At 42.8% G+C, this 13,997-nt stretch overlaps 1 protein-coding gene across 1 annotated transcript; it reads left to right on the forward strand.

The window, feature by feature from the left end:
* The first annotated feature begins 2,166 nt into the window (after positions 1 to 2,166).
* On the forward strand, positions 2,167 to 7,773 carry LOC124035529 (tRNA-uridine aminocarboxypropyltransferase 1-like). The gene is made up of 6 exons (XM_046348987.1): positions 2,167 to 2,283; positions 4,771 to 5,089; positions 6,217 to 6,360; positions 6,565 to 6,886; positions 7,078 to 7,356; positions 7,572 to 7,773. The coding sequence occupies exons 2-5, from the start codon at positions 4,793 to 4,795 to the stop codon at positions 7,305 to 7,307; spliced, it is 993 nt and encodes a 330-aa protein (XP_046204943.1). The 5' UTR covers positions 2,167 to 2,283; positions 4,771 to 4,792; the 3' UTR covers positions 7,308 to 7,356; positions 7,572 to 7,773.
* Positions 7,774 to 13,997: the final 6,224 nt, after the last annotated feature.

The following is a 13,997-nucleotide window of genomic DNA, read 5'->3' on the forward strand; positions in this document are numbered from 1 at the left end:
ATTTGGCCTGATGGTGAATTTGAGAGCTGTGGGTAGTGTAGCTACTTACATGTATTCATATCATCAAATACTGACTCCGCATTCTTGTTTTTGCTCTGTTCTTGTGACATTATGGATGCATGTAGTTTTATCTTGGAATATAGCTCCTCTATGCTCTTGGAGAAGGACATGGTGACGTCCACTGGGAATGGCACATTTACTTTAAAGTAGTCATATATCTGTCTGGGATGACTGTAATGTTTGAAGTGGGATGATATCTCTATATTCTCCTCAAACGCCACGGGCCAGTCAACCTACAGAAAGTGTTGAGAGACTGTTTCAGTATCATGATGTAGGCCTATTTGTTATATGTGAGTATTTATGTTGATTATTATCATGTTGTGATCCATCTCAAATACCTACACTACCAGCCAAAATTTTTAGAACACCAATACTCATTCAAGGGTTCTTCTTCATTTTTGACTATTTTCTACATTTTAGAATATTAGTGAAGACGTAAAAACTATGAAATAACACATGGACTCATGTAGTAACCAAAAAAGTGTAAAACATCCAAATATATTTTATATTTGAGATTCTTCAAATAGCCACCCTTTGCCTTGATGCAGCGTTGCACACTCTTGGCATTCTCTCAACCAGATTCATGAGGTCGTCACCTGGAATGTATTTCTTTAATGTTAATTTGTGGAATTTCTTTCCTTCTTAATGCGTTTGAGCCAATCAGTTGTGTTGTGACAAAGGTAGGGGTGGTATTCAGAAGATAGCCCTATTTTGGTAATTGACCAAGTCCATATTATGAACTGCAGAAATATGCAAAGAGAAACAACAGACCATCATAACTTTAAGACATGAAGGTCAGTCAATACGAAAAATTTCAAGAACTTTGAAAGTTTCTTCAAGTGCAGTCGCAAAACCCATCAAGCGCTATGATGAAACTGGCTCTCATGAGGACCGCCACAGGAAAGGAAGACCCAGTTACCTCTGCTGCAGATGATAAGTTCATTAGTTACCAACCTCAGAAATTGCAGCCCAAATAAATGCTTCACAGAGTTCAAGTAACAGACACATCTAAACATCAACTGTTCAGATGAGACTGTGTGAATCAGGCCTTCAGGGTCGAATTGCTGCAAAGAAACCACGACTAAAGGACACCAATAAGAAGAAGAGACTTGCTTGGGCCAAGAAACATGAGCAATGAATATTAAACCAGTGGAAATTTGTAATTTGGTCTGGAGTCCAAATTGGAGATTTTTGGTTCCAACCGCCACATGAGACGTGATGTGGGTGAACAGATGAGGAGGAGGAGGTGTGATGGTGCTTTGCTGGTATTTAGAATTCAAGGCACACTTAACCAGCATGGCTACCACAGCATTCTGCAGCGATATGCCATCCCATCTGGTTTGGGCTTAGCGGGACTATCATTTGTTTTTCAACAGGACAATGACCCAACACACCTCCAGGCTGTGTAAGGGCCATTTTTACCAAGATGACGAGTGATGGAGTGCTGCATCAGATGACCTGGCCTACACAATCACCCAACCTCAACCCAAATGAGATGCTTTGGGGTGAGTCGGACCGCAGAGTGAAGGAAAAGCAGCTAACAAGTGCTCAGCATATGGGAACTCCTTCAAATAGGGTGGCTATTTGAAGAATCTCAACCATAAAATATATTTTGATTTGTTTAACACTTTTTGGGTTACTACATGATTCCATATGAGTTATTTCATAGTTATGATGTCTTAACTATTATTCTACAATGTAGAAAATTAAGAAAAACCCTTGAATGAGTAGGTGTTCTAAAACTTTTGACCGGTAGTGTACACAATTAGCGAGTGAATTCTTACAGCTTAACACATGGTATAAAACAAAATTGCCTACACTATGTAATCTTGCCTGGACTGTGCTAGGAACTACTTGTTAACGTTAGCTAACGTCAAATTAACACATTGGCAGCAGTCTCTAATAAATAACCATTGTTTATAAGGCTTTTCTTACCAGTCCCTGATTCCGAACAAACTTTTCAAACGTGCTCAGGATTTCTTCATCGTCCTCTGGGTCTTGTTGTTTAGCCATGTTTTGTCTCTGACCCTCCAAAGATGCTCAGCCCTGAGTGTCAAAATATTACTCTTGTGTTCCGTTGCTAGGTAACAGCAGTCATTAACATTAGCGCCGCTAACTTCTTCCGGTTGACACTTCCGGTGTAGAGCGAGTCCATGCTTGCTCCGCTTCAGAGTACATATACAATTGTTCTAAATCAATTGGATCAAGTCTCATTTTAAACAGGTAACGTTAATGAATTGTGAAATGGGATTTATGTCTTCCACTGTTAGATAAAAACATTCCTTGTATCGCTATATGAACGTGTTTATAGCCTCAAGCTAATTTAGCTAGCTATCATTATCTGCAACAAGATTCTAAGTTAGCACAATGGGTTAGTTATAAAACTCTTTGCTTACACAGTGCAGTGCTGACATTACCGTTCTCCTAGCAACAGGATATTATGCCCAGCATTCCCCTGCAAAGAAATGCTAAACTTTAGTAATATATATTTTTTAGGACTCTAGTGCAGTACAACCAAATAGTTTTATAACTAAATCAAGATAGACCACAGCCTGTCGTTTCCAATCGGAACAAATTAGTCATAGTGGGCAGAGCCAAGCGCGAGCTAGCCAGATTATATTAGCCCGTTCTAGCAATAATATTCTCCCACTGGGCTTCCTCTTACTGTGGAAACGCCAAGCAGAAGTTTCACATTTATACATCCGGTGAAATATCTGTCTCATTGTTCTGTGGTACAACTTTTTTTCACAGCATTGCAACCACCTCTGAATAAATGTATGGATACTTTAAATATTGTATTATTTATACCGCATTTATTTGTATTAATTTACACAGATAATGGTATGTTAAGCTATTGTGTAGGCTATATTTAAATAAATACACCAACAAAATACAAATAATGTTATTGAAATTATTCAATAGATTCTGCAAAACTTAAATGGGTCTCTTGTGCTGGGCAACGGGTTTAATACAGAGTACTGGTGACTCCTTATTCCTTACAACCACTCCTATCTCTGCAATGCAATACACTGTATGTGGGATACTTATTGGCTTGTAGAGAGAACTTTAGTACCTGTTCATAGCGGGGTTTTTTTGGGGGGGGGCTGTTAATGGCTATATGGGTCCACTAATACAGCACTATTAAAGGCCCAGTGCACTACTTTTGTGGAACCCCCCCAAAAAGGTTTAAAAAAATAATAATTGCGACACAGCACCCCTACTTCCCACTGCTATGCCTGTCTCAGCTAAACTGGGGTGGGAAATACTCAGTAGGGTCTCTACTAGTTTTGGTGGGGGGCTGTGTCGCACAGTTAAATCAAATTTAAAAAAATCTATAATCTCCAAAGCAGTACACATTGGCTTGTAGAGAGAACTTTTTGACCAGTCTCAGCTAAAGTGGTTGGGAAATACTCAGTAGTCATTGTCATTTGTTTGGAGTGCTCCATGTGAGCAATGAGCATGGGCCTTGTTTCTGTCTTGTTAATGTTGAGGGAACACACACGCCTGAGCACGCATAGATGTAGCCTACCTGGCCTGTTGCGCACAAATGTAAGAAAATGCCCATTTAGGGATGTTCGATTTTTGATTGTCTTAAATCACCATGTCCACCACTAATAAGCTGAGCTTTAGTAATTATTTTCTTCACCTCACACAGTCAGTCAAAAGTTTATTTTTATTTTTTTACTTCCATTGCAAATGATTGCCTAATAATTCCTCACAGTAGGCCTATTTGAAAACTATTTCCAACAATCGCCCCTCGATAATCACCAAACCTCGGTGTGAAAGTGCAAAATATCATAATCTGATGATCCCATATATCCAGTCATAAAATAAGTTTCCCTTGTGCAAAAATCTCTGAGGAAACTCTGGGCCCGGAATAGACTAGTTGATCGTTGCAAGTTCACTAGAGACAGCTTTTGGTCAAATCCAGTTGATTGATTTGATACAATGTTGCGCTTCATTAGTGATAGCTCAAGCCAAGGGAGGCAGACAGACAGACAGAAAGGGAGGCAGACAGACAAGTTGAGTTGAGAGATGAATGTGAAAGAATCTGAATTTATCAGTATATTTTCTACTGTTTTTATTTGTGAGCTTTATGTATTTTAACTTAGTTGATAATGGAAGTTCTAGGCCAACGGCTGCATTGGCCATCTCTGAGCTCCATCCGATCATTTAAGATATTTAACCGTCAATGATCAGTGTATAAATGTGTCCATATGTCAGAGACTGGTGCTGATTAACATGAAGAATGTTTTGATTAACCACAAGACAATGATTGAGAAACAAAAATGTTATTGTTGAAATTAAACTATTCCATGAAAATGTGCATATGAAGATCATAACTGGCACAGATCGGTAGAAGAAATGATATGCTCCCCAAACGTGAAACTCGTGTGATGCCTATGAAGTCTTTATAAAATAATTGCCTCCATGTTTCTATGGTTGGATTTTCAAGCAATGTAGGACATGCCTCACAATGTGGTAAAACATTCGGGTTTCAAACAATGAAGTATTTTTTTTAAATGTATACTTCCTCCAGCGCACATTGTGAAGTGGTGGGTGATGCACTGATAGCCTGTCTACCATTGTGAAGTGGTGGGTGATGCACTGATAGCCTGTCTACCATTGTTTTTTTCTTCCGGTCACTGGTATAACTACGTCCCTGGCTGTGCACCTGATTCTCCCGTTTGATGTTTTGTTTGTTGTCAGCCACCTCCAGTCAGTCAGTGGGATGTCCAGTTCGGACGTGCTAGCCAGTCCCAGTGGTGTGGACGTGTCCTCCTCTCCCAAATCACCACTGGCTAAAACCCAGCAACCTGACAAGGACTCCAAACCAGTAACCAAACAGAACCCTGTCCCTGCCTCCCCTCCCCTCCATGGTCTGAAGCTGGCTCCCCACAGGGAGCTGGAGCAGGCACAGCAGAGGGGCAGGCTGAAGTGTTCTAGCTGCGGAGGCTCCCGGATGTTCTTCTGCTACACCTGCTGCTCTTTAGTGGGCGTCAGCCAGCAGGAAATCCCCTCTGTCAAGGTCAGGGAAAGATCTGGAGCTCTGTTCTCCTTATTGGCCTTATTAAACATAACACACACAGGCTTGTAGTGGCCAGTCTGATTGGTTTTATTAAAGCACACAGGCTTGTAGTGGCCAGTCTGATTGGTTTTATTAAAGCACACAGGCTTGTAGTGGCCAGTCTGATTGGTTTTATTAAAGCACACAGGCTTGTAGTGGCCAGTCTGATTGGTTTTATTAAAGCACACAGGCTTGTAGTGGCCAGTCTGATTGGTTTTATTAAAGCACACAGGCTTGTAGTGGCCAGTCTGATTGGTTTTATTAAAGCACACAGGCTTGTAGTGGCCAGTCTGATTGGTTTTATTAAAGCACACAGGCTTGTAGTGGCCAGTCTGATTGGTTTTATTAAAGCACACAGGCTTGTAGTGGCCAGTCTGATTGGTTTTATTAAAGCACACAGGCTTGTAGTGGCCAGTCTGATTGGTTTTATTAAAGCACACAGGCTTGTAGTGGCCAGTCTGATTGGTTTTATTCAAGCACACATGCTTGTAGTGGCCAGTCTGATTGGTTTTATTAAAGCACACAGGCTTGTAGTGGCCAGTCTGATTGGTTTTATTAAAGCACACAGGCTTGTAGTGGCCAGTCTGATTGGTTTTATTAAAGCACACAGGCTTGTAGTGGCCAGTCTGATTGGTTTTTATTAAAGCACACAGGCTTGTAGTGGCCAGTCTGATTGGTTTTATTAAAGCACACAGGCTTGTAGTGGCCAGTCTGATTGGTTTTATTCAAGCACTAGCCTGCAGACATGGGCTGTCAGAGATAGTGGTACTACTTACGGTGCCTCACACACTAGATTACATTTACATTTAAGTCATTTAGCAGAGGCTCTTATCCAGAGCGACTTACAAATTGGTGCATTCAAGATTGAAGTGTACTTCGGTTCTGGTGCAGATGCAGGCTTTTGTTACAGCCCAGCATGAAAGAACACACCTGATTCAACTAATTGATCAAGCTTATGGTGTATGTACAGATACAAGTTTGAGACAATTCACAGTACCTGTGTTGACTGTTTGTATTGGTAATACCTGACCTGTAATGGATGAACATGGTTGGTCACACTGTAAACTTTCTCTAACTTGTGTTTGCAGCTCCCTATAAAGATTGACATCATCAAGCATCCCAGTGAGGTTGATGGGAAGAGCACAGCCATACACGCCAAGATCCTCGCCCCCGATGATGTCACCATCTACACCTACCCCTGCATACCTGAGTATGAAGATGACACAGACAAAGTTAGTCAGCTTTTCCTCATCTTCATATGAACAAATATTCAGAGAATGTGAGCCTGATTAACTAATAAACAGTTTGTTTACCACATCATATACATAAAAATGTGTGTCATGTGTCTAATGTAACCTGATTTAGATAATATTAATACCATTGTATTATGTTGACTTGAAATGACTGACAAGTATTGGGTGTGTGTGCATGTTTAGGTAGTGCTGGTGTTCCCTGGTCCTGGATCAGTCTCAGTGGAGGAGATGACATGGAGATTGCAGAACCTGGCTGTCATGAAGTCAGCTGCCTCCCCAGATGAGGAACCGTCCCCAAAGAGGCCCAGAGCCGAGGAGATGCCAGGGGCTACACAGCAGGCGGAGGGACACACATCAGGAGCCACACACACAGAAGAGGGGAGAGGGGAAGCAGGGATAGAGGGCCAGACTGAGACACCAGGGGCCTGTCCCCTCCAGAGAGTGGTGTTCATCGACAGCACATGGAACCAGACCACCAGAATCATCACAGATGAGAGACTACAGGGTAATTATGATAGATATAGCATTGATGTAACTTAAAGTGCTGTACGTTACATGGGGGAACTACTTTGTTATTACCTAGTTATAGCCTACAACAAGAGCCCAGAGTTTTTCTTGGTCGGGTCACAATGTGAACAGGACAAACTCCTGGCCCTGATAATGACTGATGGACTGTTCTTTTCTCTGTTCCTGCAGCGTTGCTCCGTGTGGAGCTGAAGACCAGGAAGACGTGTTTCTGGCGCCATCAGAAAGGTTCTCCAGACACCTACCTGGCAACCATAGAGGCTGTCTACTACTTCCTCAAGGACTACCAGGAGCTGTGTCTGAGACAGGAGTACACAGGACAGTACGACAACCTGATGTACTTCTACTGTTACCTACACACACTGATCAACAAGGCTAAGACAACCGCTGGGAGACGCTGAGGCTGCAGGGAGGAGAGAGAGGCCAAAACTACCGCTGAGAGACGCAGAGGCTGCAGATAGGAGAGAGAGAGGCCAAAACTACCGCTGAGAGACGCAGAGACTGCAGATAGGAGAGAGAGGCCAAAACTACCGCTGACTGCAGATAGGAGAGAGAGGCTAAAACTACCGCTGGGAGACACAGAGCTGCAGATAGGAGAGAGAGGCAAAACTACCGCTGGGAGACACAGAGACTGCAGATAGGAAAGAGAGAGGCTGCAGATAGAGACTGCAGATAGGAAAGAGAGAGGCTAAAACTACCGCTGGGAGACGCAGAGACTGCAGATAGGAGAGAGAGGCCAAAACTACCGCTGAGAGACGCAGAGACTGCAGATAGGAAAGAGAGAGGCTAAAACTACCGCTGGGAGACGCAGAGACTGCAGATAGGAGAGAGAGGCCAAAACTACCGCTGGGAGACGCAGAGACTGCAGATAGGAGAGAGAGAGGCTAAAACTACCGCTGGGAGACGCAGAGACTGGGAGCGCAGAGACTGCAGATAGGAGAGAGAGGCCAAAACTACCGCTGAGAGACGCAGAGACTGCAGATAGGAGAGAGAGGCCAAAACTACCGCTGAGAGACGCAGAGGCTGCAGATAGGAGAGAGAAGCCAAAACTACCGCTGAGAGACGCAGAGGCTGCAGATAGGAGAGAGAGGCCAAAACTACCGCTGAGAGACGCAGAGGCTGCAGATAGGAGAGAGAAGCCAAAACTACCACTGGGAGACGCAGAGACTGCAGATAGGAGAGAGAGGCTAAAACTACCGCTGGGAGACGCAGAGGCTGCAGATAGGAGAGAGAGGCCAAAACTACCGCTGGGAGGCGCAGAGACTGCAGATAGGAGAGAGAGGCTAAAACTACCGCTGGGAGACGCAGAGGCTGCAGATAGGAAAGAGAGAGGCTAAAACTACCGCTGGGAGACGCAGAGACTGCAGATAGGAAAGAGAGAGGCTAAAACTACCGCTGGGAGACGCAGAGACTGCAGATAGGAGAGAGAGGCCAAAACTACCGCTGAGAGACGCAGGGACTGCAGATAGGAAAGAGAGAGGCTAAAACTACCGCTGGGAGACGCAGAGACTGCAGATAGGAGAGAGAGGCCAAAACTACCGCTGAGAGACGCAGAGACTGCAGATAGGAAAGAGAGAGGCTAAAACTACCGCTGGGAGACGCAGAGACTGCAGATAGGAGAGAGAGGCCAAAACTACCGCTGAGAGACGCAGAGACTGCAGATAGGAGAGAGAGGCCAAAACTACCGCTGAGAGACGCAGAGACTGCAGATAGGAGAGAGAGGCTAAAACTACCTCTGAGAGACGCAGAGACTGCAGATAGGAGAGAGAGGCCAAAACTACCGCTGAGAGACACAGAGACTGCAGATAGGAGAGAGAGGCCAAAACTACCGCTGAGAGACGCAGAGACTGCAGATAGGAGAGAGAGGCCAAAACTACCGCTGAGAGACGCAGAGACTGCAGATAGGAGAGAGAGGCCAAAACTACCGCTGAGAGACGCAGAGACTGCAGATAGGAGAGAGAGGCCAAAACTACCGCTGAGAGACGCAGAGACTGCAGATAGGAGAGAGAGGCCAAAACTACCGCTGAGAGACACAGAGACTGCAGATAGGAGAGAGAGGCCAAAACTACCGCTGAGAGACACAGAGACTGCAGATAGGAGAGAGAGGCCAAAACTACCGCTGAGAGCAGAGACTGCAGATAGGAGAGAGAGGCCAAAACTACCGCTGAGAGACGCAGAGACTGCAGATAGGAGAGAGAGGCCAAAACTACCGCTGAGAGACGCAGAGACTGCAGATAGGAGAGAGAGGCCAAAACTACCGCTGAGAGACGCAGAGACTGCAGATAGGAGAGAGAGGCTAAAACTACCGCTGGGAGACGCAGAGACTGCAGATAGGAGAGAGAGGCCAAAACTACCGCTGGGAGACACAGAGACTGCAGATAGGTGAGAGAAGCCAAAACTACCTCTGGGAGACACAGAGACTGCAGATAGGAGAGAGAGGCTAAAACTACCGCTGAGAGACACAGAGACTGCAGATAGGTGAGAGAAGCCAAAACTACCTCTGGGAGACACAGAGACTGCAGATAGGTGAGAGGAGCCAAAACTACCTCTGGGAGACACAAGAGACTGCAGATAGGGGAGAGGATCTACCTACACACACAATCACCACCAAGGCCTCCAAAAATAGCTGACAAACTGTCTTACTAACCAGTTTTCCATTCAGCCTTTTTATGCAAGTAAAGTACGTCACTCACCTGCCAGTGAGGTAGCTTTGTCATCTTAGTTTTGCTCTTGCACTTTGAGATTTTTTTGTGAATTCATCAAAAGATTTGGCGCGCTCCCCATAGAGATATAATATAAATGTTGTAACTTTCCAAATGTCGACAAAACAAAATACGCTATACAAGGCAGTGGCGACCCATCATTCAGAGCAAGTGGCTTGTCTGTCTCCCCCTTATGCCGTAGCTTGTACATCTCCATTGTCAGTAGAAACCACATTTAAGCGAGTCAGCCATATCAGCCATGTTTTTTTAAAGGCAGTAAATGAGGCTGAAAGAAGTGTTTCTCTGCCAGACCAGGCTCAGCTGTTAGCCAGGTGTAGCTGGTTCTGGGACTGCTGTTGGGACAGCTTTATGTCGGCCCTAACAGGTTGTGGGCACCATTTGTCACTGCTAGTGCTATTAATGTATTGTTTCGTGACTTTGCTGGCAAGCATCCCACTTTCTTTCTTTTATTACACTGTTTTGCCCCACCAAGATTTACATGCTAAAATCACCACTGAGACAAGGTAGGATCATTTTGTGTCTAAAATCACCACTGAGACAAGGTAGGATCATTTTGTGTCTAAAATCACCACTGAGACAAGGTAGGATCATTTTGTGTCTAAAATCACCACTGAGACAAGGTAGGATCATTTTGTGTCTAAAATCACCACTGAGACAAGGTAGGATCATTTTGTGTCTAAAATCACCACTGAGACAAGGTAGGATCATTTTGTGTCTAAAATCACCACTGAGACAAGGTAGGATCATTTTGTGTCTAAAATCACCACTGAGACAAGGTAGGATCATTTTGTGTCTAAAATCACCACTGAGACAAGGTAGGATCATTTTGTGTCTAAAATCACTACTGAGACAAGGTAGGATCATTTTGTGTCTAAAACTAATATTGAGGTAAACATGTATTGAAGTAAATTTAAGTCACACAATGACATTTTGTGTGGTTTTCCCACTATGATTTAGGCTACAGATGAAATATGTTAACTTTACAGGGTGGTGAAGGTACATTTACATTTACATTTAAGTCATTTAGCAGACGCTCTTATCCAGAGCGACTTACAAATTGGTGCATTCACCTTATGACATCCAGTGGAACAGCCACTTTACAATAGTGCATCTAAATATTTTAAGGGGGGGGGGGGGTGAGAAGGATTACTTTATCCTATCCTAAGTATTCCTTAAAGAGGTGGGGTTTCAGGTGTCTCCGGAAGGTGGTGATTGACTCCGCTGTCCTGGCGTCGTGAGGGAGTTTGTTCCACCATTGGGGAGCCAGAGCAGCGAACAGTTTTGACTGGGCTGAGCGGGAACTGTACTTCCTCAGTGGTAGGGAGACGAGCAGGCCAGAGGTGGATGAACGCATGCCCTTATTTGGGTGTAGGGCCTGATCAGAGCCTGGAGGTACTGAGGTGCCGTTCCCCTCACAGCTCCGTAGGCAAGCACCATGGTCTTGTAGCGGATGCAGCTTCAACTGGAAGCCAGTGGAGAGAGCGGAGGAGCGGGGTGATGAGAGAACTTGGGAAGGTTGAACACTAGACGGGCTGCGGCGTTCTGGATGAGTTGTAGGGGTTTAATGGCACAGGCAGGGAGCCCAGCCAACAGCGAGTTGCAGTAATCCAGACGGGAGATGACAAGTGCCTTAGGACCTTCCTGTGTGAGGCAAATGCGGATGTTGTAGAGCATGAACCTACAGGAACGGGCCATGCCTTGATGTTGAACGACAGGGTGTTGTCCAGGATCACGCCAAGGTTCTTAGCGCTCTGAGAGGAGGACACAATGAACTCTTCACGGCATCTCTGTGCATTCCAATTGCCATTGGTAAAATGCAATTTTATTAAGTTTTCCAAAGCTTATGCCTGCCCATACCATAACCCCACCGCCACCATAGGGCACTCTGTTCACAACGTTGACAGCAAAACGCTCACCCACACAACCCATACACGTGGTCTGCTGTTGTGAGACTTGTTGAACATACTGCCAATTTTTCTAAAACGACATTGGAGGCAGCTTATGGTAGAGAAATTAACATTAAATTCACTGGCAACAGCTCCAGTGGACATTCCTGCAGTCTGCATGTGATGGGCTTGATGTGCCTTTCCAATAAATATCCAGGGTCTTATTCTGGTGACATGATGATCTATGCTTTGTTGCCGTTTTGACAAATAAAGAACCATAATGTCATGTAAGCTATAGCTACACTGTATCTGTCTCTATGTCCATAATAATGTCATGTAAGCTATAGCTACACTGTATCTGTCTCTATGTCCATAATAATGTCATGTAGGCTATAGCTACACTGTATCTGGCTCTTGTCTATAATAATGTCCATCCAGTCTATCCATAATGTCATGTAGGCTATAGATACACTATATCCATAATAATGTTATTTAGGCTATAGCTACACTATCCATAATGTCATGTAGGCTATAGATACACTATATCCATAATAATGTCATGTAGGCTATAGCTACACTATCCATAATGTCATGTAGGCTATAGATACACTATCCATAATGTCATGTAGGCTATAGATACACTATCCATAATGTCATGTAGGCTATAGATACACTATCCATAATGTCATGTAGGCTATATCTACACTATATCCATAATAATGTTATGTAGGCTATAGCTACACTATATCCATAATAATGTTATGTAGGCTATAGCTACACTATCCATAATGTCATGTAGGCTATAGATACACTATCCATAATGTCATGTAGGCTATAGCTACACTATCCATAATGTCATGTAGGCTATAGATACACTATATCCATAATAAAGTCATGTAGGCTATATCTACACTATATCCATAATAATGTTATGTAGGCTATATCTACACTATATCCATAATGTCATGTAGGCTATAGCTACACTATCCATAATGTCATGTAGGCTATAGATACACTCCATAATGTCATGTAGGCTATAGATACACTATCCATAATGTCATGTAGGCTATAGATACACTCCATAATGTCATGTAGGCTATAGATACACTATCCATAATGTCATGTAGGCTATAGATACACTATATCCATAATAATGTTGTAGGCTATAGCTACACTATCCATAATGTCATGTAGGCTATAGATACACTATATCCATAACAATGTTGTAGGCTATATCTACACTATATCCATAATAATGTTATGTAGGCTATAGCTACACTATCCATAATGTCATGTAGGCTATAGATACACTATCCATAATGTCATGTAGGCTATAGATACACTATCCATAATGTCATGTAGGCTATAGATACACTATCCATAATGTCATGTAGGCTATAGATACACTATCCATAATGTCATGTAGGCTGTATCTATACTATATCCATAATAATGTCATGTAGGCTAGATACACTATCCATAATGTCATGTAGGCTATAGATACACTATCCATAATGTCATGTAGGCTATAGATACACTATCCATAATGTCATGTAGGCTATAGATACACTATCCATAATGTCATGTAGGCTGTATCTATACTATATCCATAATGTCATGTAGGCTATAGATACACTATCCATAATGTCATGTAGGCTATAGATACACTATCCATAATGTCATGTAGGCTATAGATACACTATCCATAATGTCATGTAGGCTATAGATACACTATCCATAATGTCATGTAGGCTATAGATACACTATATCCATAATAATGTCATGTAGGCTATAGCTACACTATCCATAATGTCATGTAGGCTATAGATACACTATATCCATAATGTTGTAGGCTATATCTACACTATCCATAAATGTCATGTAGGCTATATACACTATATCCATAATAATGTTATGTAGGCTATAGCTACACTATCCATAATGTCATGTAGGCTATAGATACACTATCCATAATGTCATGTAGGCTATAGCTACACTATCCATAATGTCATGTAGGCTATAGATACACTATATCCATAATAATGTCATGTAGGCTATATCTACACTATATCCATAATAATGTTATGTAGGCTATAGATACACTATCCATAATGTCATGTAGGCTATAGCTACACTATCCATAATGTCATGTAGGCTATAGATACACTCCATAATGTCATGTAGGCTATAGATACACTATCCATAATGTCATGTAGGCTATAGATACACTCCTTAATGTCATGTAGGCTATAGATACACTATCCATAATGTCATGTAGGCTATAGATACACTATCCATAATGTCATGTAGGCTATAGATACACTATCCATAATGTCATGTAGGCTATAGATACACTATATCCATAATAATGTCATGTAGGCTATAGCTACACTATCCATAATGTCATGTAGGCTATAGATACACTATCCATAATAATGTTGTAGGCTATATCTACACTATATCCATAATAATGTTATGTAGG

The sequence above is a fragment of the Oncorhynchus gorbuscha genome, linkage group LG05 (genome assembly GCF_021184085.1).
Source record: "Oncorhynchus gorbuscha isolate QuinsamMale2020 ecotype Even-year linkage group LG05, OgorEven_v1.0, whole genome shotgun sequence".
Taxonomy (NCBI): Eukaryota; Metazoa; Chordata; class Actinopteri; order Salmoniformes; family Salmonidae; genus Oncorhynchus; species Oncorhynchus gorbuscha.